At 51.3% G+C, this 23,038-nt stretch overlaps 1 protein-coding gene across 10 annotated transcripts; it reads right to left on the bottom strand.

The window, feature by feature from the left end:
* Positions 1 to 1,242: 1,242 nt before the first annotated feature.
* KCNIP2 (potassium voltage-gated channel interacting protein 2) lies at positions 1,243 to 22,272 on the bottom strand. 10 transcript variants are annotated; one of them, XM_059169116.1, is made up of 10 exons: positions 21,924 to 22,272; positions 8,399 to 8,494; positions 7,454 to 7,507; positions 6,672 to 6,796; positions 6,245 to 6,314; positions 6,004 to 6,074; positions 5,770 to 5,877; positions 5,480 to 5,584; positions 5,284 to 5,346; positions 1,243 to 1,674 (listed from the first exon to the last, which is right to left on the bottom strand). In XM_059169116.1, the coding sequence occupies exons 1-10, from the start codon at positions 21,994 to 21,996 to the stop codon at positions 1,552 to 1,554; spliced, it is 888 nt and encodes a 295-aa protein (XP_059025099.1). In that variant the 5' UTR covers positions 21,997 to 22,272; the 3' UTR covers positions 1,243 to 1,551. The 10 variants fall into 10 exon arrangements, with proteins under 10 accessions (XP_059025099.1, XP_059025098.1, XP_059025100.1 ...); XM_059169115.1 differs by lacking the exon at positions 1,243 to 1,674 and adding an exon at positions 3,625 to 4,057 and having other exon boundaries at positions 21,924 to 22,267; XM_059169118.1 differs by lacking the exon at positions 1,243 to 1,674 and adding an exon at positions 3,914 to 4,979 and having other exon boundaries at positions 21,924 to 22,269.
* Positions 22,273 to 23,038: the final 766 nt, after the last annotated feature.

The following is a 23,038-nucleotide window of genomic DNA, read 5'->3' as shown; positions in this document are numbered from 1 at the left end:
AAAAGACCTGGCATCTTTGGGATTGGGGAGCATGAACTGTGTTTAAGGAAGAAGTGAGATTCTTGGGCCTTAACACAAACATTATTTCCTTAAGGAATCATTTCCTGGGCCCTAGATGGGCTCGGGTCCTCTTTTGGCCGGCCGTTTGTGCTCAGAGCTCCGTGTAGCCCTGTCATAGACCCTTTATTTACATTTATATCGGTTAAGAGATCTGTTTCAGCTTGTGAGGTATACATGTAAAGGAGCATTAGTCACTTTCGGATCATTAAGATTTAATATTGTCGGTATCATCTTCAGCTCCTCCAGCGGTAACCCAACTTGTAGCTCCAGGGACTCTTATAATCCCTCTTTCTTTTTAGTCATAAGTGTTGAGATGGGGGTTAGAGGCAAGTATTTTCTTAGGGGACCTCTTGTGATGCCAGCTGAAGCCATAAGAAGCTTCATTGGATATTGTGGTCCCTTGGAGGATTTGGGGTTATCATTCCGGCTAATCTCAGCCCTTAGTCTTACCACGCTTTCATCTTTGCTTCACACTTGTCAACTGCTAGCAAATCAGCAGCCACTATTTCATCTGCTGTCCAGACTCTGGAATCCATGGCCCAGGCAAGATCCACTCTCCATATCTACACCTCTCAAACTTAAATTTCTGCCACACACTCTCTCTCCAAACCATACCTCTACCCCTAGTACCTCCAACAGGAACCAGAGGTTAGTAGGCCTTTGATAAATATTTGTGGAATGAATGAGATAGGGCCCTACATTCACAGAGTTTAAATTCTGGTTAGAGAAACATATAATAATTCAGTACATACACAGGGTCTCAGTTTATAATAGGTTCCATGAAGGGAGGAAATCAAGTGATGTGCTAAAGAGTAACCACAGCAAGGAAGGGCCACTTCAGATGGAAAAATAAGAAGCAATCTGCGAGTGAGCCATGATAATGGTATGGCCTAGGAGTGGAGACAGAGAGAGGGACTGTACTTTTGGTGGTGGAATCATCACTGATTAAACGAGTAGAGGGAGGGGGTGCCTACCTGGCACAATTGGTAGAGTCTGGGAATTGTGAGTTCAAGCCCCATGTTAAGCACAGATTACTTTAAAAATAATAATAATAAAATAAAGGAGTAGAGGGAAAGGAAGAAATGAAGACTACTAAATTTTGACCTGAACAACCAGGTAGATGGTATCATTTATTAAGTAGGAAGACTGAAAAAGCATTGAATCAAAGCTACACATTTTTTTTTTAAAGATTTTATTTATTTGACAGAGAGGGAACAGAACACAAGCAGGGGGAGTGAGAGAGAGAAGCAGGCTTCCCACAGAGCAGGAAGCCCTATGCGGGGCTGGATCCCAGGACCCTGGAATCATGACTTCAGCCAAAGGCAGACACTTAACGACCAAGCCATGCAGGCACCCCACAAAGCTCCATTTTGGACATGTGAACATGTTAAGTTTTTCTCTCTCTCTCTCTGTCAAATAAATAAATACAAATCTTAAAAAAATTAAAAAGAGTGGGGCTCCTGGGTGGCTCAGTTAGTTAAGCATCTGCCTTCAGTTCAGGTCTGATCCCAGGGTCCTGGGATCAAGCCCTGAGTCCAGCTCCTTGCTCAGTGGGAAGCCTGCTTCTCCCTCTTCCTCCACCTGCTGCTCCTCTTGCTTGGACACACTGTCTTTCTGTCAAATAAATAAAATCTTTTTAAAAAATGAACACGTTAAGTTTGACCATTACAGGTCCACATGAATATGTCAAATAGTCAATTGGATATGCGGGTTTTGAAGCTCAGAGGAGAATTCTGGGGATATAAATTTAGAAATCCTCTGCATATAGATGGTGTTTAAAGCCATGGGACTGGATGTGATTTGGAGAAGAGACCTGAGTCTCTTCTATGGGGCTCAACATTAGAATTCCAGTTGAAAAGGATGAGTATCCAAGCAAGTGCTGAGAAGCAGTGGCCAGAAAGGTAAGAGGAAACCAGGAGAGGATGAAATACCAGAAGGCATGAAAGGAGTGTTTTGAGATGGAACAGCTGACAACATTCAGAACCCAACCAGTGGCCAGAAAAAAAATATCAGAATGCCTACCTCCTGTTTATTTCTGGATCCCATATGTGTGCCTTAGCTCTGGGTTCTCACCTCACCCAGCCTTAGACTTCAATTTCCCTTAAATTTGAATGAACCCTAAAACATAGAGACTGTCTCCATACCTAAGATACATACACACACTCACCATGCTCATTCATCCAATCATACAATTATTCACACAATTATTGAATACCCATTATATGATAGGCCTCAAGAATAGGATGGGGGGGCAGGAAACCTAGTCTAGGTACTCAAGCAGCCCTCAGAAACTTATGGTATCAAAGAAGACAACCACTCAAATAAATATACAGTAACAAACAGAGAAGTGCCACAAAGGAAAAGTATAGGGTACCATGAGAACCTGTCACAGTGTCACCTTGTTTAGACTATGTATGTTATGCATGGCATTCATCTTTCACTCACAAATCTCTACTATGTCCCAAGGCAACCCTGGGCAGAGACTTGGGAGACTGGGTCTGGTCTCTTTCCTCCTATAAACTCACTAAGTGACCTTGAGCAGGTCCTCTCCCCTCTTTGGGCCTGTTTCCTTTTCTGTACAATGGAAGGCTGAGAGAAAGACTAGACCACAGGTTCTTAACTTCAGATCCATGACCGGGCTTCAGGGATACAAACACATATGAACAAGTGTGCTTTTTTTTTCTTCTGGACATTGGGTCCATAACTTCCATCAGATCCTTCAGAGGGGCTATGACCCAAAGAAATCCAAGGACTTATGGAGCAGATAGTTGCGTGATAATGTGAACAGGAAACACAGATGACAAAATGATGGATTCTGGAAGTAAATTTTTCTTTCTTGGACACCATACTCCTCCGTTGATCTTGTCAATGTTTACAGTGATGGAAGAGAGAGCCTGATCCCCCCACTATGGATAGTGAAGCTTAGCCACCACATAATGGTACCCTAGAGAAGGATGGGAGGAACCTACCACTTGGTGGCCCCTCTCCAGAAACAAAACAAAGAAAGGTAGCCATTCCACATACGAAGTCTCCATTACCCTTTGTGTCACTTGCTCCATGGTGCCTGGGTCCACCCCATCTGATCCTTTGGCCTGGATGCTTTAGGAATGTGGCTGGTGTAGACACACAAACCATGTCCATACTGGACATAAGTTCCCAAAGGAACTTTCTTTAGAAACTAAAGGGAATCCCCTGCAAGGAAAGCACTTTGAGGTTAACTAAGATGTCTGTAAATTACAAATTCTTGATTCAAAAAAAAAAAATTCTTAACTTGTAAGAATATCTAGCAAAAAGACAGCTGGTTTGGTATAATCTTTGGGATATTAATACCCTGTCTCTCATCTCCTCTAAGGATGTGGAATAGAGATTCACATGGGGACCTCTCTGAGGTCAGGTAGGTTTCCAATCCTTCCGGAACCTGTGTCTCGATCTCCTGCCAGGGGTAGGTTATGCTATGGGAAAGAAAGGCACTTTCTTTGGAATCTAAAAGTCTACAGGTGCAGGAATTAGTGTTGTGAAGTATGTGTGGAGTAGGAGGGACAAAAAGGCAGAGACAGCAGCCTGTGCATAGCCATTGTGTTTTATTGGATTGGTGTATTTTTTTATTTTACAAAATATACAGAGGAGCCAAAAATGCAAAGCAGTCAACAGTGTTCTGATGGGAAAGGGGGCTCCCTCAGGGCCCTTCCCCTCAGATCCTGACTGACTGGGAGGGTGAGCTAAATGGAACGAGCAGGTTTATTAAAGGGTGGCAGCATGGCAAGGGTGGTCCCTGCCTTCTAGGTGTGTACAGGGGCATCTCTGGGTAGACCGAATAAAGCAAGAGGAGACCCTAAGTAGGAATTCAGGAGGCTATGTGGGGTGTGGGAACAGAGCCTGGGTAGATCAAAGATTCTAGTGAATGCCCCCTCACAGGCAGGCTATGCCTGCCTCCCTCCTTCCCCTTTCTTCTAAGGCATCCACTGGATGGTCCCTGACTCACTCCATGCCTCCAAGTCTAGAAGAAATGGCAAATGAAAACTTAAGTTGTAGCCATCAGGGAGGGAAGGCTAAAACTTTGGCAGATACAGCTGGGACATCTCCCACCCATATTCCCCTGCTGCTGCCTCCACCCCCACAAACAGAAAGTAAGGAGAGGAAGGAATTCCAGGCATGAGCCAAACATCAGGATCCCAGGCTCTCCTGGAATACTGAGGAGAGTATGGAAATTTCTGGGGTATATTTCCAAGGAGACAAGAGTCTTCTGAAGGGCCTGAAATGCATATTCTGATAGCCTGGAATGGCAAACCTGTGGAGCTCAGAGCTATAGTCTGGCATGACTTTAAGGTGTCACTGACAATCTCCAGGCCTTTCTGAACTCTACCCCAGCCATCTATGATCTAACCACTTGGCTCAGGCCTTCTTGTCCCCCTCCTACAAGGCTCTCAAAGGCCCGGGTCTGAAAGGCCAGTCAGTGCATGGACAGAGCAGACTCTCTGAGAAGGAAATCTTAGAGGAAATGCATATGAGGTCAGGGATAGGGAAAGCACCATAGCAGGAGACATTTTGTCTAGTGTTGTAGTTTCTAAAGTGGCGATGGAAGGTGGAGAACCACTTATTTCCTATAGCAGGGGTACCCTCAGCACTGAGTGTCAGGCAGGAAGAGGGTGGGAACTGTTGGGAGTTGGGAATACCCCACAGATACATTCTAACCATGCCCTGGCCCCTTTAGCTCCAGCAATCTGGACCACTGAATCCCCAGGCTCTTAGATTCCTACAGCCCCCAGGGCTGGGCTAGGATGAGGACAGACCTGGGAAGAGAGGGCTAGTTCCACCTGCACTAGGGCTAGAGTATGGTCTCCCCAGGACAACTGACCCCCTTTCCTAGGGAGCTAGATGACATTGTCAAAGAGCTGCATGGACCTCATGATGTTCTCGTCCTGTAGCCATGGTGGGGGAGGGGCAGAATGGAGAGAGAGAGAGAAATAAAAAAGAGCTTATCAGCGACACAGAGAGGGACATTCACCTGAAATCGGGACATTCAGAGACAGAGGCAGCAAGGAAGGAGACACCCGAGAGATCTGAAGTAGCGAAGGGACAGTCCTCCCCAAGTTGTGAAGGAACTGGACTCAGGTGTGTGGGCAAGTTAGGGAGATGATACTCTCCCCAAAGGAACTTTCTCTTACATCACTGAATTGGACCCTGAGTCCAGATCATGGAAATGTGGCTGGCAGGGGTCCATACCTTTTGGCAAGACTCAATGAATTCCTCAATGGTCACCACGCCATCCTTGTTCCTGTCCATCTTCTGCCAAAAAGTAGTCAGGTAGAACAGGAGGGATGACAGGAGAGAGGAAGGCAGAATTCAGTCAAGTTCCCTGCCAGGACCTTGCCTCCTTCCCTTCACTGCAGGACCCTCCAGCCTACCCAGTCCCAGGCACCTGGAAGAAGCTCTCCACATGCTCCCTTGGGGCCTCCTCTCGGAGTGCAGGATAGGTATACTTGCCCATCATGTCATAGATGGATTTCATGATATCAAGCATTTCCTGTTAAGCCAAGAGAGAAAAGAATCCTTCCTCAGAACCTCCAGGCTCCAAATCAGGAGGCCTAGAGCCTAGGGCAGACCTCACCCTTCGCTGATGAAGCATGCGTGAGTCACATTTTCCTCCTAGGGGCCCTTTGCACCTCCCCCCACACATAAAAGCTCTCCAACTCTTCAGTTGCCCCACACCTCCTTGGTGATGCAGCCATCCTTGTTGAGGTCATATAAGTTAAAGGCCCAGTTTAGTCTGTCGTCTATGGTTCCCCGGAGAATCACCGACAAACCAGCCACAAAGTCCTGGGAAGGAGACAGAGGAGATATTCAGATGCCCTTTACCCAATCTCCAATATGGGCTTGGCCTATGGATCCTGGCCCTGAAGCCCCAAGAAACAGGCCTCCCTGACCCACCCTCCTCCAGCTCACCTCAAAACTGACAGAGCCATCATGGTTGGTGTCAAAGGCATTGAAGAGAAAAGTGGCATATGTGCTGGAGTCTGTAGGATAAGGGTGGATAAGTTTGGCTTTCAGACAGGAGATGACTTCCTCCTTCTGTGGGATTCCCCAAACCCCTCTTATCACTTGGCATTCCCAGCCCCTCCAGAGCCCTCTCCCCAGCTCAGCCTAGAGATGGATAGCTGCTTCATCTCAGGCCTTGCCCCCTCACCTCCTTGAGGAAAGAACTGAGAGTAAATCTGCTTGAAGTTCTCCTCATTGACAATTCCGCTGGGACACTCCTGGGAGGTGGGGGGAGAGTCAGAAACCAGACTGAGGGCAGAACAAAACCCCATTCCACTCACCACCACCTACTCCATGCCAGAGGCTCCCAGAGAAGGAAAACATTCCTGTCACCGGGGGCTCACCATATAGTTCTTTTTAGGAAGGAAAGGGTTCTCCGTGCACAAGTTTGAAAAACACAGAACTAACCAGCAGGCCAGTCTACAGGCTCCACCTTGCCTCAAATTGGCCAGAGCCTCCCGCTGTAAGTCTAGGGAAGAGGGGTCCCTCCCCCTCCCCTTTCCTCTCACATTCCTAAAGCATCCAGACCAATCTTAGAAGTCCCCTCACCCAGTTCAGCCCTGCTTTGCACTCACATTCTTGAAGCCCCGGTACAGGACCTGCAATTCCTTGCGCGTGAATTTGGTTTGCTCCTGCAGCTGCTCCAGACCCTCTGGCCGGTGACACACCGTGGACAGTTCAAACTCATCCTCCACGCTGTCTGCAGGGAGGCAGTGTGGGGGGAGAGGGGGACAGCCGCGCCTCAGGCCCGGCCTCCATGAACCCTCTTCAAAATCACCGACCCACCCATCCTCCCCAACTCTAACACCAGAGATCAGCCTGCCAATTCCCTGGACCCCGAATATCAAGGCAAAGAAAAGACGCTGGTTAGCTTCCAGGTCTATCAGTTGGCTGGACCCATCGGCAGGCCTGGCCCCAGAGCCAGGGGTCCGACTCATCGCTGGCCCCTGGGCCCTTGACCTAGTTGAAGGGGAAGGCCTCCAGCCCCATCTTCGTCCCAGAAAGGGAGGGGTAGAGAAACCGGATTCAAGAGGAAGCGTCTGAGGGTCCAAGCTCGGGGCCTTTCCCCAATGCAGCCCCACACCCCATCACCTCAGCCCCATACTTGCCCCGCCCAGATCCTTCCCTCCAGCCAATCCCCGCCTACCCCAGCCATGCTCGAGCCATGCCCCGCCCAGCTCCAGCCAAGCCCATCCAGACCCCACCCCTACCCTGCTCCCGGTAAACCTTAGCTAAGGCTTCGTCCATGGCCCTATTTCAGTCCTGCCCAGCTCCCAACATCAAGACCCCAGGCAAGTGCTCCCACCCCACGTTCCCGAAGGCCCCCGTGCCCGCCCCCACCAGGAAAGTAAGTCACCTGGGTCCAGCGGGCGGGGTCTGTGGGGGCGGAGGGAAGCTGGGACTGCTAATGCTGAAGGGAGCGAACTGTCACCGAGAAAGTGGAAGACCCGGCCAAAGGCAGACACACACCTCACCCCTCACTCAACAGCAAATCTCACAGACCTGCGTGTTACAAATGCACACACCCCACCCCCGCGCGCAGAGGCACACATAATGAACGAGCACAGACACACACGAAACAGACCCCACGCACACATGCATGTCGACCCCCACGTGGGACCCAGTGGAATGAAACACAATGACACTCTCAAATAACTACAAATGGGTCTCCCTGGCTTGCAAAATTCAGTATGATCCTATGGGGTGGGCAAGGCCCAAACGGAGGAAACAGGCCTGGAGACAAAGTGAGGCCACTCAGTTCAGGACCAGCTGGGTCTAGGAAACCCAAGTATCCTGGCATCTGGAGGAAGGTGGGCTCCATCCTAGGCACCTGCATCCAGCCAGGTCAGGGCAGGGGAGACATGCATCTCGAGGCCCAAAACATGCCCGGGGCGGGCAGGGGGCCACAGACGTAGGCACTCTGGCACGCACAGAGCTCACAGCTGTCTGGTCTTGCCCCGCCACATTGGCCATACCCACGCAGTCTCAGGCCTCAGTCCTGCCACTCTGGCCACGCCCAAACACCCGGGGCTCACTCATTTTGCTGATCGGTGACGCCCATGGAACAATCGGGCCCCGCCCCCCCAACTGGCCACGCCCTCACATTCCGCCGGCTCCTGCCGGGTAGCTGGGCCCTCCCCACACTCGGACCTACTAGCGCCCACCCCCACCGGTCGCGCGCGCGCGCACACACGCACACACACACACACACACACACACACACGCAGGCCCGCTTATGTCACACTGGTCACACCCCGACACATACGGGCCCCGCCCCCGGAAGCACAGGAGAGGCACTTGCTTTCACTGACTGAGGGCAGGGCCTGGGGCCCGCAGCAAGGCAGCAGCTTGAGGAACCGCTGCTTCAGCGCTTTTTTAGTGGGCCCCGGAGGGTGGCCTGGGAAGAGAGAAGACCCCAGGAAGGCACATTAACCTCCACTATCCTTCCATCCCCCTCCCCACCATCACAAATCAACCCTGAGGGCTGGGGTATTGGGAGAGGGCTGGAGGAGAATGGTGAGAGTAGCTGGGGCTGGGTTAGGGAAGCCCAGCGGGTTTCACAGGCAAAGAAAGTCCACTCAGGCATCTTGTATAATGGGGCGCGGTTGGGGACAGTGAGGCCACCAAGGGGAGGTGGCATTGGCCTCCGTGGCTGCTGACCCAAGGCCCTTGGCTCCAGTGCTATAGCTGGACCTCTAAATGTGATGTCCAACCCAAGTTCTGCCTGGGTAGGAACACTTCTATGTCTTTGTCTCTCTCTCTCACACACACACAGTGACAAGCATGTATAGTAACACACAGAATGATAAATCACGGTGACGGATGCCATACAGAGACAGCTTGATACCATACAACTCACTCAAACCCAATGGCCTAATTAAGGAGGCCCCAACACATGCACACATACACAGGTACACACACATTTTGACACAGTATTCCTTAATATAAACATGTACAGATGTGACCTAGGAAAAATGACACACATATATGAGGACCCACACAGGCTTTCTTACATGCTGCATGATCAAACCATACAAAAACACATGGGACATCATGACACCGTGTGTTAAGGGCAGTATAATACACTGTGACCCTGTAACATTATGACACATATCGAGGTTACCACGACACATAGCCATATCATGTTGTGACTTAGGTGCCCATGGCACCCAGATACCCAAGACTGCACATCACCAACAGAACCCATGCTTGTTCTGCCCACCCTTCCTTATATAACTCCTCATCCCAGGGCACCTAGAATCTCCCTGCCAGTGGAACAAAGTTCCTCTTCAGCTAGGTCATCCACCCTAAAAGTGTTTCCCCTCCCATGTCTTTGAAGGTGATGTGATAGCAAACTTTGAAGCAATAACAGACCTTGGAGATGAGTATTTTTTGTAAAGTGAGGCTATCCAGAGCCACTGACCACAGTTCCCCTCACTTCCCCTTATATACACCTGTGTCCTACAGCTCTAAGTGCATCCCAAGGAGGGCTCTGCGTTAGTGTGCCTGTCTCCCAACAGCACCCACCTCCAGACTGTGGGATTAGAGTCAACAGGGCCCTAGTACACTGACTGGCCAACTGAAGTTGGCCTCGGTCCATTCCTGGAGGGGCCCAACTTCCTTGGGTTGTAGGTTACTAGGGCATCCCAGCTCCCATGCAGGCTCCACCCCCCAAAACCAGGCCTCACCCTTCAGGACCCGGCCCTGCTCCCAGGAGGTAACTGCTTAAAATAAATGCCTCACCCTCCAATGCGTCCTCTCTTCCCCTCCCCCTGCAGAGCTACGGAGAAGTAGGAGGGAGACCATGGGCTGAGTGGGGAATCGATGGCGGCCTGGCCCCCAGCCCAAGGCTCCATTAACCCCGGCTTTGGTTTCCCAAAGCCGGATTGCGCCTGGGGCCTCCGGTGGTGCGGTTGCAGCTGGACTGGGAAGGATGGGGGAGGAGGACGGCACCCCCCCCCCACCTCCCCATCTACACACTTCCCCCCCCCCACCTCCCCATCTACACACTTCCGCCCTTCCCCTGGTCCCCTCCCTGCTCCCAGGACTCCATCTCCTCTAAGCTCCCCTGAAATGTGGGAGGGGAAAGGACTACCTTCAGGCTACTGAACACCTGGGTTTCCTGAATGACCCCTCTTCCCACCACAGTCTAAAGGGCATGGCTCGTCAGAGCCAAACTGACTTTATCCTTTCAGGATTGGATGAATCCCAGTTCATCTAGGACCAACCCTTGCTCCCAACCCCACTCTGATAAATGCAGCAGAGGATAGCAGGTGATTTGGGAGTTTCCTGCTCCTACTGAACCCTAGAGCAGGCAATTCATTGACCCTTTCTCTTGTCTCCACTTCCCTTTCACATCTTTCCAGTTCTCCCTGGTGTCTGCCCTAGAGCCCTCCTATCATGGTTCTTGCCTATTTTTCTGTCCCTGGTGGAAATAGAGAATATGGAGCTGCACAGTCTGTGTGAACAGGAGGGAGAGGCCAAATCTCTCAGGGGAGGCAGAGCACATTCCCTTCTCTACTTCCAATATCACTCTCCTCTCTCCTCACTAGACTTTGGGGTGATGTGGAGAATTGATTTCTCATTCCCAGTGTCTAGGCCCCGGAGATCCTGAGACAAACTTGGAAGGCAAGGGGCCCTGGGAAGCAAGGTCCCTGATCTGTTCTACCCCTCACTCTCTTGCCAGAGCTGATCTATAAACGTCTCATTCACAGTGTTCACACTCTTGTCCCTCCTGAGCCCACCCCCATCCCAAGCCTTGAGTATGGAGCTAGTATTTCCTCAGGGAACTCTGAGAGCAGCCACACACACAATCCAATTCCCCAAGGGGCCAAGCCACACAACCTGCCCCCTCAGGCACAGTCATATTCTCCATCTCACAAAGCCACATACCCTGTCCCTCTGACACGTTAAATCACATCCCTGTCACATACAAAGGCTCACACAGTCACACACTTGGTCCTCTTTCACACAGATGAACACATGGCCATACCCCCTGTGTCTCTCACACACAGTCCATGCACACTCTGTAACTTCACCAGCAAGGATGGAGGTGTGGAGAGTCACACACATCTTCAGAGCCACTGTGGGCCCCTGGCCCCAAAGGGACTCCCCCAGAAGTCTGGTGTTATCTCAGGATCCCTGGAACTTCCTTTCTCTACTCCTGATAGCTCTGCCTGTTTCCAGACCTCTCCTCATGTCCGCAGTAGAGTCCCCTCATCTCCATACCCCAGTCCTCCCATGCTGTGCCCCTCATCACCCCCCAAAACACCCTGGCCCCTGGCCCTCTCTCTTCACCTCCCTTAGACACCCAGCCCCCAGATTCCCTCCTCACCTCCCCCAGAAGCCCCTCCCCGCCACCCACGCCTTGAATTTCCCTCTTTACCTCTCTCAGATGTCCTGTTCCCCCAAGCACCCCTCCTCACCTCCCCCAGACGCCATATCCCATCACGAACATGCTTACCCCTGCCACCAGTCATAAAAGCAGAGGACCCCCTCCCCAGTGCTGCGGGGTAGCTGCTCCTCCAGTCAGCAGCCCAGACACAGCCAGACACCTGGGTTACCTTCCAAGGAGACAGGCTCAAAGAGGCCAAACTGCTCCAGGACCTTGACAAACAGAGCGAGGACCACAAGCACAGCAACCATCTCCAGCCCTTCCAGGTTCATGGTGGGCCTGGGGCATGGCCGACCCCCCCTCCAGCTGAGGCCCCGGGCACACTGGCAGCCCTCCTCACACCACCTCCCCCTCAGGCTCCCCAGCAGGAGTAGGACTGCCGGCAGCCTCCCTCCCCCTCTCCCTCCCAGGATCTCCTCCCTCTCCCGCCCCCTCACCCCGCCTCTGCCCCACAAGCCTCCCAGCCACAACCTCTTCCTCTTTCCAGGGCCACTTCAGCCTACGGACTGGCATCTCCTCAGGAACCTTTGGCGAGAAGGATATGGGCCAGAACAGGCCAGGCCAGAGGAGGAAGGCGGTGACCCGCCTCTATCCCTGAGGACAGCTTCCCCCAGACACCTTGTGGCTACTCTGTGCCAGAGGGAGGGGGGCAGAGGGAGGAGCAATGCTCAGGGAGAGGGCAGGGAAGGGCAGTGTCTGTGTGTGCCTGTGTGTGTCTGTGTGTGTGTGTGTGTGTATGAGGGAAACTGTGAGCCACGCATGTATAAGTAACAGATGTATGTGGCAGAATGTAAACGGCTAGGTGTTTTCTTGTGTGGGTTCCTGTGTCTGACCATGGGTATCTCTGTGTGTGGTTTACACAGAATTGTGTATATGTCTGCTAGGTGTAAGTGGGTAAGTGACCTGGGTGTCCCTGGTACGTGTGTGTGAGTGCACTGGAGTGTTTCTGAGTGTGTAGGAGTTATGGGGCATATGTGTTTAGCAGGGCTGTGGGATGTGGGTCTGAGGACTGATAGTAGAGATGTATCCTATATTAGGAGTATGGGTCTGCAGTGATTGTGTAATTGCATCTGCGTGGAGCTGTATGAGAATATAAGTGGGGAGAAAGCAGTGACCTCTCCAGTCAGGAGGACACTATCAACATTGATCTGTGGTTGCCATGGTGACCATGAGGCAGAAAGCACTCCCTTTCCATAGGCCACAGGCAGGGAAACTGAGGCCCAAGGGAAGGAGGATTAAGTACAATAGCCTAGGCAGGAAAAAGGCTCCTTAGCCTTATTGAGAACCCTCTAGGGAGGGGACGGACTTATTGTAGCTACATTTCCCCTCCCCCTCCCAGATTCAAATTCCTTGGGAGCAGAGAGAGTGAGCTCCTCCGTTCCTCTCACCCAGGATCTGCAAGTCTGGCCTAGTCCTTGAAAATCGTTACTGAGTTGATGGAGAAGCTGGAGTATGAGGGAAATCTGAACCCTTCAAGGAAACCATCTACTTCTCCCCCTGGAGCATTCCTGGAGCCCCTCCTCTATCCCCCTCCTCCTTCCCAGTAGTGGTAATGGTGGTGGTGGCTGTGTGCATGTGTGGGGGGGGGGGGGGCAGGTATGCATATTTGTAAGGGGGGAGAGGCCTGCAGAGCCTGTGAGCCAGAAGACAGGAGCCTCTGAACTGCTGCCACAGCTGGTGAACACTGACTAAGCACTCACTATGTGCTAGATAACGTGCTATGTGCTTATAGTCATGGTCATACTTTAAAAAATGTTTAACTGAAATTCAGATTAGTTAACATATAGTGTATTATTAGTTTCAGAAAAAGAATTTAGTGATTCATCAGTTGCATGTAACACCCAGTGCTCATTATATCAAGCGCCCTCCTATCACATTTTTTTTTAAGATTTTATTTTTTAAAAAAGATTTTATTTATTTATTTGACAGAGAAAGACAGCAAGAGAGTGAACACAAGTGGGGGGGGGGGTGGGAGAAGGAGAAGCAGACTCCTGGCTGAGCAAGGAGCCTGATGTGGGCCTCGATTCCAAGACCCCGGGATCATGACCTGAGTTGAAGGCAGACACTTAACCGACTGAGCCACCCAGGCACCCCTAAGATTTTATCTTCTAAGTAATCTCTACACCAAACGTGGGGCTAGAACCTACAACCCCAGAATCAAGAGTCACATGTTCTTCCAGCTGAGCCATCCAGGTACCCTCAGACATGATCACATTTAATTTTCATAATTAACTTATGAAGGAAGTACCATTATCTCCATATTACAGGCGGTGAAACTAAGGCAAAAGGAAGTTAAGAAAAATCACCAAGATCAGTAAGAGTCAGAGCCTCAGTTTTAACGCAGTCTGACACACTACACTGGTTCCCTTCTTAGACAGCTTGCCCAATCAGGAGGCCAGGTTAGGGGGGCTGACCCCAGAGAGAGTCCTCCCTCTTGTCCAGCTCTGGGATGAGTGTGTCTCCCGTCCAGCTGTGGGGTGGAAGTCTGGGTGGGGCTGTCCCAACCACTTCAATTTGAAGTTCACTGATCTGCAGTTCTACACGGCCACCACGGGGGGTCAGGCGTCCATCTCATACCTTATTTTACCCCTTCCCTAATGCCCCACCCCACAACATCCCTGGAAAGTGTGGAAAGGATGGAAGGGTGTGCCATAGGCTGGCTTGGTCCTCCGCTTCCCCTCTACTCCTCCTCCAGGAAGAAGTCAATGTAGAAAGTGCTTTTGGTTTCCCACAGATGAAACCACCAAATATCTCCCTATTACTGCCCAAATTCCACACCTGGCATTTTTTTTTTTAAAGATTTTATTTTATTTATCAGAGAGAGAGAGGGGGAGAGAGCAAGCACAGGCAGACAGAATGGCAGGCAGAGGCAGAGGGAGAAGCAGGCTCCCTGGCGAGCAAGGAGTCCGATGTGGGACTCGATCCCAGGACGCTGGGATCATGACCTGAGCCAAAGGCAGCTGCTTAACCAACTGAGCCACCCAGGCGTCCCCACACCTGGCATTTAATTCCCCCTACCATCCTCAGCAGATTCCTTTCTTTCCAGTCACTTTGGCCTCCTCACTGTCCCCCAAACACATCAAACTCAGTGCTATCTCTGTGCCTTTGCTCCCGCTGTGAATGCCCTCCTTTCTGTTCTCCTGTTCTACATTTCTTACCTAACAGCACCTCCAGCCCTCAGCAGGCTCCCAGCTACCTGAATTTCTAGTGAACTCAATTTTGGGCTTTCAAAACTTAGCACCTAATTCTGTAATGTTATTAAGTGGGAATAGTAAAAGGAGAAAGCATAGCATAGTAGGAAACAGAGTGGGCCAGAGTGCCAGGTTCCCTGGGTTCAAATCCTGGTTTTGTCAGTTGCAATTAACTGGGCAAGTTCTTAACCTGTGTGTGTCTCTGTTTCCCACCTCATATGGTTGCTGAGAGGAGTAAATGAATTAATACATGGAAAGCTGTTAGAATAACTCCTGGCACAGAATGACTGTGAAGTGTTTGCTACCATTATTAATAACATAACATCTCCTCCCCTTTACATTTCTATAACGCTTAATTAACAAAGCATTTCCACAAACGTTGTTATCTTGATGGCTTCTTACGACAACCCTATGAAGTTGGTAAAGTCAATAGTATTGTGCCCATTTCACTGATGAGATAAAGGAGGTCCATAGAGATAGAGAGACATGCTTGAGGTCACCTAGCCAAGATGAAAGGATGCGTATTTGATCCCAGATCTTTCTGGATCAGTCCTGTTTCCTCAACTAGATTCACAAGCTCCTAAAGGGCAAAGATGTTTAAAATTGGACTTACATAAATTGAATGCCAGGCTCTGATCTGATCTGATGCTTGTGGAACAAAGGTAACTAAACGGGGTTCTGGCTTCCACTGGGTAAGGAGAGACAGCTGGGACAGGGAGAGAGAATTTTAAAACTTCTATTCATTCAAAATGTATTTGTTATGTGCCTACTATGTAGTAGGCATATAACCACTATGTGGTAGGAACTATTCTAGGCAGGCCAAGAAATACGCTGTAAAAGCTCATTTAACTGTAAAAGCTCTCTAACTGGGAGGTCAGGAAAAACTTGGAGGGGGTATTTTTTGAGCTTTTTTTATTTTTTAAGATTTTATTTATTTGTTTGACACAGAGAGCACAAGCAATGGGAGCGGCAGGCAGAGGCAGAGGGAAAATCAGGCTCCCTGCTGACCAGGGGGCCTGAAGATGCAGGGGCTCCATCCCAGAACCCCAAGATCTCGACCAGACCTGAAGACAGATGCCTAACCAACTAAGCCACCCAGGTGCCCCTGAGCTGGTTCTTAAAAGATAGCTAAATGTCAACAGTCTATCTTAACAAGGGATCCACGTTTTTTTTTTTTTAAAGATTTTATTTATTTATTTGACAGAGAGAAATTACAAGTACACTGAGAGGCAGGCAGAGAGAGAGAGAGAAGGAAGCAGGCTCCCTGCTGAGCAGAGAGCCCGACGCGGGACTCGATCCCAGGACCCTGAGATCATGACCTGAGCCAAAGGCAGCGGCTTAACCCACTGAGCCACCCAGGCGCCCCGGGATCCACGTTTATTGAGCACATTTTGTGTCCTGGACACTTTACATATATTATTTCACTTAGTCCTCATAATACACCTGAGAGATAGGGACATGGTCAGAGTGAGTAGTAGTGTACCCATTTTCAGATGAAAGAATTGAGGCTCAGGGGAAGTGATTTTCCCAAGACAGCACAGATGATGAAGGATGGATCAAGACTTAAACCAGGACCAAAGATCTGCCAGCCTGTCCTTCCAATGTGTGTGGGGGTGTCAAGGAGTCTTGGATGACTGTAGCTTAGTTTGTGTTGGGGGAGCCGTAAGTGATAAGACCAGAATGGCTCAGATTCCATGGACCCTTGCATGCCAAGCCAGACTATCTGGAATGAAAGAGGCAGCACAGTCACCTCTGGTTCTCTGCTGCTGATTCACAGATGGAGAGATTGACAACCTCGCAGGCTGTTTCCCTGTTCCTGGACCTTCCTCTTCTGTCCCTCACCCTCACCCTCAACCTTCAGAGACCTTGACCCAGCCTCACAGTGACTCAAGGTCCTTAATTAATAAGGCCTCTGGTGGGAAGGTCTGTAAATGAAAGAGTGAGTTGTTTTCCAGACTCTCCTTTCTCCCCACTGAGAGATCTTTCAAGTCCCAGGGCCCAGAGAGAAACTTGCTCAGATCTGTCCTCCCTAAGCATCCCTGTATCACTTAGCTCTTCACCCAAGGGACTGAAATCTTAATGGAAGTACTTCAGGCAGAATGAGGGCTCAAGGGAACACTATCTTGAAGCATTAGGTGGGCCTTCCTTAGGTCCCTCAAACCTCACTGCAGAGATACTCCTAACATTTAATTGTTTGTGTCTCACAGTTCAATTTTAGTATATGTGCTGCCGAAGCGAGCACTTGTGTCTCACAGTTCAAACCCAGAATACTGCCTTAAGAGGGAACCCACCCTATGTAGCTGTACCATTTTCATCTGTCCTTGACCCCGCAGTGAAGACCCCAGCCAGTGACAACCCCAGAGCTCTTCTCTCGGTTCCCCAGCCCCACTCCATCCCCAGCCAGGCCAGGAGATACAGCAGCCCCCAGCTGCACTAGGTGATTAATGAACTCCCTAGGCTTTGGGGCTATTTTGGGGCCTGGAAGTCATTCCTGCTATGATTGAGAGCTGGCCCTGCCGGGCTCCAGCCATCTGTCACTGGAGACAGATCCAAGCAGGGGGCTTGAGGGATGCATGTTCCCCAAGAGACTGCCAAGCATAGCTCTGGCTCAGCCCTATCTCCCTTCCTTTTGGGGAACACATGGCAAGGAGAGGCCTCCAGGGATTCAAGAGGAAGAGAACTACAGATCCCAGACTGCCATGGGGCTATGTTGTTTTGGTCTCTCCAGGCCAGGTGGGGAGGTGATGCTAGGTTCTGTGGGCCTTGCCCAGGCAGCCCTAAGGAAACCCAAGGGGAGGTGTGTGTAAATCTCAGCAGTACCGTGATATGAGATTCACAATCCACATATCATAAATTCCACACATCCCAGACCAAGGTACAATCTTGGGAAAACTACAGAATTAACTTAGTGTGACTCAGGAACCCTCAACCCAACCCTAAAACATTGAACCTCAGGTACACGCAGTTTCAATGTCACAGAATCCCAAAGGTATACAACCCCAAGGATGCACAGACCTAGTTATCACAAGCTGAGTGATGCATAGCCTTGTTCATACAAACTCCCGGAGATGGATAAAGTGGTGATATACAATCCTTATGCCACACTAGTCTATTCATCCCATCATTCATGAACTCTCTAGCAGAGTTCATGTTGGTCCTGTCCCACCTCAGGGTTTTTTCCTTCTGGACACTGACCCCCATCATCTTAAGATCCCATTAAACTAAGCAATTTAGGAAAGGGTTGTGCCTCTTCCCTGTTCTCCTGTAACTTCTTCCTTTTATCCCTGCGAGGAGCATTGCCCCTCACACCCACCTGCTTAAGGCCTCCTCTTCTATCCTCAGTGAAAAGCCCTACCTCATCCTCCACCACTTGAGGGACCATAATGCCCCCATCCTTTCCTCTTTGAAGACCTCTATCCTCCACCTTCTCTGTAAGAAACCCTATTTCTAGCTCCACTCTGTCAGGGAGCTTGCCCTTTAAACCCCTTCCTTTGAGGGATCCCGCTCCCTCCATCTCTGAGGGGCCCTTCCCCTCCCCACCCCGGAAGGTTCTTATCCCACTTCACTCACTTTTTGAAGGGTCCAGCCCCTTCCTCCCTTCCTCATACCTGGCGACAGCGAACCAGTCACCAGCTGGTAGAGGGATCTCGCCGCCTGCCCCAACGGGCTCCGGCACCTGCGGGGGCACCGGTTCATGGTCCTGCTGAGAGCGCACTGGCCAAGCTCCGCCCCCAAGGCCCGGGGCGGTCGGGTTTCCGCCCCCACTCGCGTGGGCCCGGCGTGGGCGGCGCGGGAGGGCCGGACCTGCAGAACCAGAATCTCGCACAGCAGAGTTTTCTTCCGCTCGCTGTCTCCTCCGGGTTGCAAGGGGGAAAACGCACCCTGGCCCCGTCATCTGAAGCACCCATCCTTAGAGTTCCTGGACTGGGCGGGGCAGGGGTGGGGGAGGGGGGACCGACTCTCTCACAGCCTTCTTTGGGAATGTTTTCTGGATTTCTGGTGGGGAGGGGAGGTACCCACGGGTTGTGAAAAAGGAGCTGGACGAGGGGATAAGAAACCTTATTCTTTATTGCCCCTCTTCAGCCCTTCCTTCTCTGCCTGTCGCACACCTCCTCCTCCCAATTTGGCACGGGGTAAAAGGACACAGTTGTCATGGCAACTTCCTACACTTCCATACTTCCTAAACCAATGGGAGAGAGAGCAAGAGGAAGGAGGAGGAGCTGGACTTCGTAGTGGGGTGGTAAAAAAGAGGTGGCTCCCAACCCCTTTCCCTCATAACTTTGTGTTTTGTGTCCCTCTGTCTTGCTCCAGTGGCTTCACATTCTCCCATCGTATGCCGCCAGCCAAATGCATGAAGAACAAGCTCTCCTCCCCTCATTCCCAGCCCCGACCCTTTCCAGGATTCCTCTCTATTGGGCTGTACCCAAAGTAAACCCTTTCAGGACCCACTGACGGCTTCAAACTGCCAGGACAGCCTACAGGAGAGACATAGTTCCACTCCTCCGACTGGGATCCTGCAATTTTGGCTAAAAATCCTACATTTAGGATTTAGGCGAGTCACCTCTAAACTCCAAGCAAATTTTGCACTCGATTTGGAGGCGACCTTCCCATTTGGAATCAGCTCCGTAAGCATGGCAGCTCTATGACCACACGGGGGCGCCCCAGACTGGGGAAACGATATTTAGGAACAGGGACCCGAGTTCAGGCCTTGGCCAGCCAGATCCCAAATCTCTCCTCATCGTACCCAGGCCTTTTTTTGCTTCTGGGTTGAACAGGACTGCCACTGATTGCTGCTTTTGCCCACCACGCCGCACTTCCACGCCGCCCCTTCTACACCAGGCTTGCAAGACCAGGCGGGGTAGATCTGGGGCGGAGTGGGGCTCAGATTCTCCGCACCGCCCCCCGCCCCCCACCGAATCTCTTCCAGTTTTGTGTATGGAGAAGTGGAGGAGTAAAGTGATCAGGGGTATACCCAGGATGCCTTGATGACTTAAGAATTCCCTCTCTGTCGACCTAATAGACCAGACGAAGCCAAAGACCACTCCCATACCTATCACAGGAATCCCGCCTGCCCAGGGAAGGAACTTTGGGAACTAGGAAGGCAAGGCAGTACATCCATCCAGAGTGCTCTTCAGCACCTCGGACAATGATTCCCCTTCAGGCTTCCGCTCAGGCATCTCAGGGCACCCAGCACTTTATATCACCTTATCAGGAGGAGTCCCAATCTCAATTGTCTGCTGCTGTAAGATAAGCCTTTCTTCGAAAGGGGAGCTCCTGGTAGTGCTGTTTCTACTTTCCAAGTCATGTGTGGAGCTATGTACGGTGAGGATGCTGATGATGAACACCCATTCTTGACACTAGCCAACATTTAACATATTTCCCTTGGGAGGCAGACAAGCAAGATGTGTGTAGTATTCTCTATTACAGAGATGAGAAAAGTGAGACCCAGAGAGCAAAAGTAATAGAAGCCTCATTCCTGCACCTTCCAATACAAGTGCTTCTCACTTCCGTCCAGTCTCTATTTCAAATAGGCAAGTGAGGAGGGAATGATTCCACTAAAGGGGAGAATCAATTAAAACAGGAAGCAAACACTGACTAATGTGGTGCTAATGAGCACCCTGGGGCCTTAAACTCTCAAGGATCCTGAGTTGGTGAGAACAGAGGTCAAAGCAGAACTGGACCTTTGGATTCCATCCCAGTCTGAACCACATCTGGGGTGCATATCTGGGGCCTGCTTGGGCCAAAGGGCTCTCCCTTCTGGGAGTCTCAGCATAGGAACTAGGACTTCCCCAGGGTCAATGAGAAGGTGAGACATTTTCCCAAGGTATTAGATCCTAGTCCTGTTTCCCATCCTGGAGACTTAACCTCACTCCCCTAAGGACAGACAAGGATCATGGGCCTCCCCCACCTCCCCAACTTGTTTCAGATACAGGAGACAGTCTCCCTCCTCCCATTCATTGTTGGAGTTCCTGGGCAGGTTGCACAATGAGACAGAAAACACACACACATGGAAATGTATACAAGGTGACACAGTCACCCACACAAACACGTGGGTCTGTCTACCAAACCCAGGAATATGTGAGGGCCCATGCGTACTCCATACAGCGGGAGAGAGAGCATGCCTGGGCAGCAAAGTAGTCTGGGGAGGTCACACGAAACTTCCAGGCCAAGAGCTTCTACCTCTGGGTCTGGAGGGGAAGCTAGATGGGATGTTTTCCTTCAGGATTGGATGAAGTTCTTAGAGGGTGGTTGAAGGTGGTTAAAGGAGCTTCAGTTGAAAGAATGATCTCTGAGTACTTTCCTGGGTGGGGGGCAGCGGAATCGATGACCTAACATTAAACAAAGCCTCCCCAGAAGGGCCAGGTGCTGTTCTTGGGAGCCAGGCTGGGCAGACTCTAGAGTCCCTCTTGGGTCCACCTGGGCTGTTTGTGGAAAATGCAAGGAAGCTGTGGTATGCAGTAAAGGCCCCCTTCTACGCCAGGAAACTAAAGAGGCAGCAAGGGTAAGACACGTCATAAACACTCAGAGAACCCCACTGCAGACATTGCCACACGAAAGTACACAATCAGCACAAAATGCCAATATAATCTGCGTAGTCTCACCATTACAAACACAATACAACCTACTTTAACAAATGCTTGCCCCAGGAGAGTCACAGTCAATGAAGTCTTACAAAGAGATATACACCCCATAAAGTGAAGCCCTGACACAGTCTGATAGTCACATATCACTTCATACAGAGTCACACACTCAAAGCATAAAGCTGCACATAGAACAGAGACACATGGTCAAAACAACTTCATTAATACGAGTCCTACACAACCTCACTCGAACATCCGACAAGATCATACAATTGCACAGCCAACAAAAACACTCACCCTATCACCAAGCCTAGGGCACATGGTGACCAGCTGAGGGAGGCGCACACACATATACACACACAGACACACACAGAGAATGACAGGCGCTCACACACGTAACACCTCCCACTCCAGACACTCTCCTAGCTTTGTGTCACACAGGCCCACACCTGCTGCCTCTTCCCACCTGCCCGCCTGTCTCCCCCACCCCCCACGGGACCCAAGGCTTTAAAGCCCACTGTTCTGCTGCCCCTCACAGCCTGGAGGGTGCCTGGGAATGGGGCAGAGTGTGAGTAAGGGCCTGGTCAGGGTCAGATAGGCTTAAGGGTCTGGGGGATGGAATCTACGCACCCTCCCGCGACCCCTGAGCCCCTGACTCACCTGTAAGCTGGTCATAGGATCCGTCCAGATCTCGGGAATCGGACAAACTCTCCTTGCGGCCCTGGCCCCGCATGGCCCCCGGCGCCCCCGTCCCGTCCCGCCTGGGCCGTGGGAGGGGGCGCCGGGTGGCCAAGATAGGGCGCTCACACGGCGCCCCCTGGCGGCGTTGCACGCTGTCTGGGTTGGGGCTGTCTGGGATGTACTGGGGTCCCGCTGCGGGTCCTGGGGCAGGAGCAGGAGCCTTGGGCAGTAGGTGAGCGCAGAGCCGGAGGCAGAGCGGAGCTAAGCACCAAGCTAGAGCCAAGCCGCCTCTCTTCTCCCGCCCCCTCCCCGCGGCTGTCACCGCCGCCTCCCCCCTTTGGCGCTGCCGGGATTGGCTCCCCCTACCCCCGCCCCCTCCTCTTTGCCGCTCGGGGGAGGAACCCGGTGAAAGGGTGAGCTGGGAAGTGCGGGGAGAGAGACTGGTTCTCCAGCAACACTACCCCCTAAACCTGAAGCTATGGGTCCAGGCGGTGGAGGAGGGAGCAGGGCCAGAAAGGACACTAAGGAAACCGTGACACCCTCCCCGCCCCCACCCCGCCCCAACTCTTAGGCACTCCTCCCACCATCAGCACCGACCAGGGTAAGTCTGTTAAGAGTCCTGTCCAGGTCATTCTCTATGTCAGCCCCATCTTCTCTATTGTTCTCCTTCCTCGTCTGGGTCTCCGCCAGTGCCCACCCTGCTAGGAGGGGGTCAGGGATGCAGTGCAAAGATGAGCCCAGCCTCCAACAGGTTCATCTCAGGCGAGTGGACTACAGTTTTCTCTTCTCTCAGAAAGACCCCCAACCCTCAGCCACTGCAAGACCCCCGTCTCTGGGCTACATTCATTCTGAGGGTACCTTCTTCCCTGATCTAATGACCCCCATTGGCCCACCAGGAAGAAAAGGAAAAGAGTGAACCAGGTGCTTCTCAAGACATTCTTGTTCTTTTGCTCCTTCTTCCCTTTCAACTTTCCTGCCCTTCTCCCTTGTCACCTGCCCTGTCCTAGATTCCTTGTTTTCCAGATTTGGGGAGTGATTGATGTAGGGGATCGAGGTGAGGATACAGAGTGGGAAGGAAAAGCTCTTGGTATGAG

The sequence above is a fragment of the Mustela lutreola genome, chromosome 4 (genome assembly GCF_030435805.1).
Source record: "Mustela lutreola isolate mMusLut2 chromosome 4, mMusLut2.pri, whole genome shotgun sequence".
Lineage (NCBI taxonomy): Eukaryota > Metazoa > Chordata > Mammalia > Carnivora > Mustelidae > Mustela > Mustela lutreola.
Note: the sequence above shows the minus strand (reverse complement) of the source record. Positions and strands in the feature narration are given on the sequence as shown.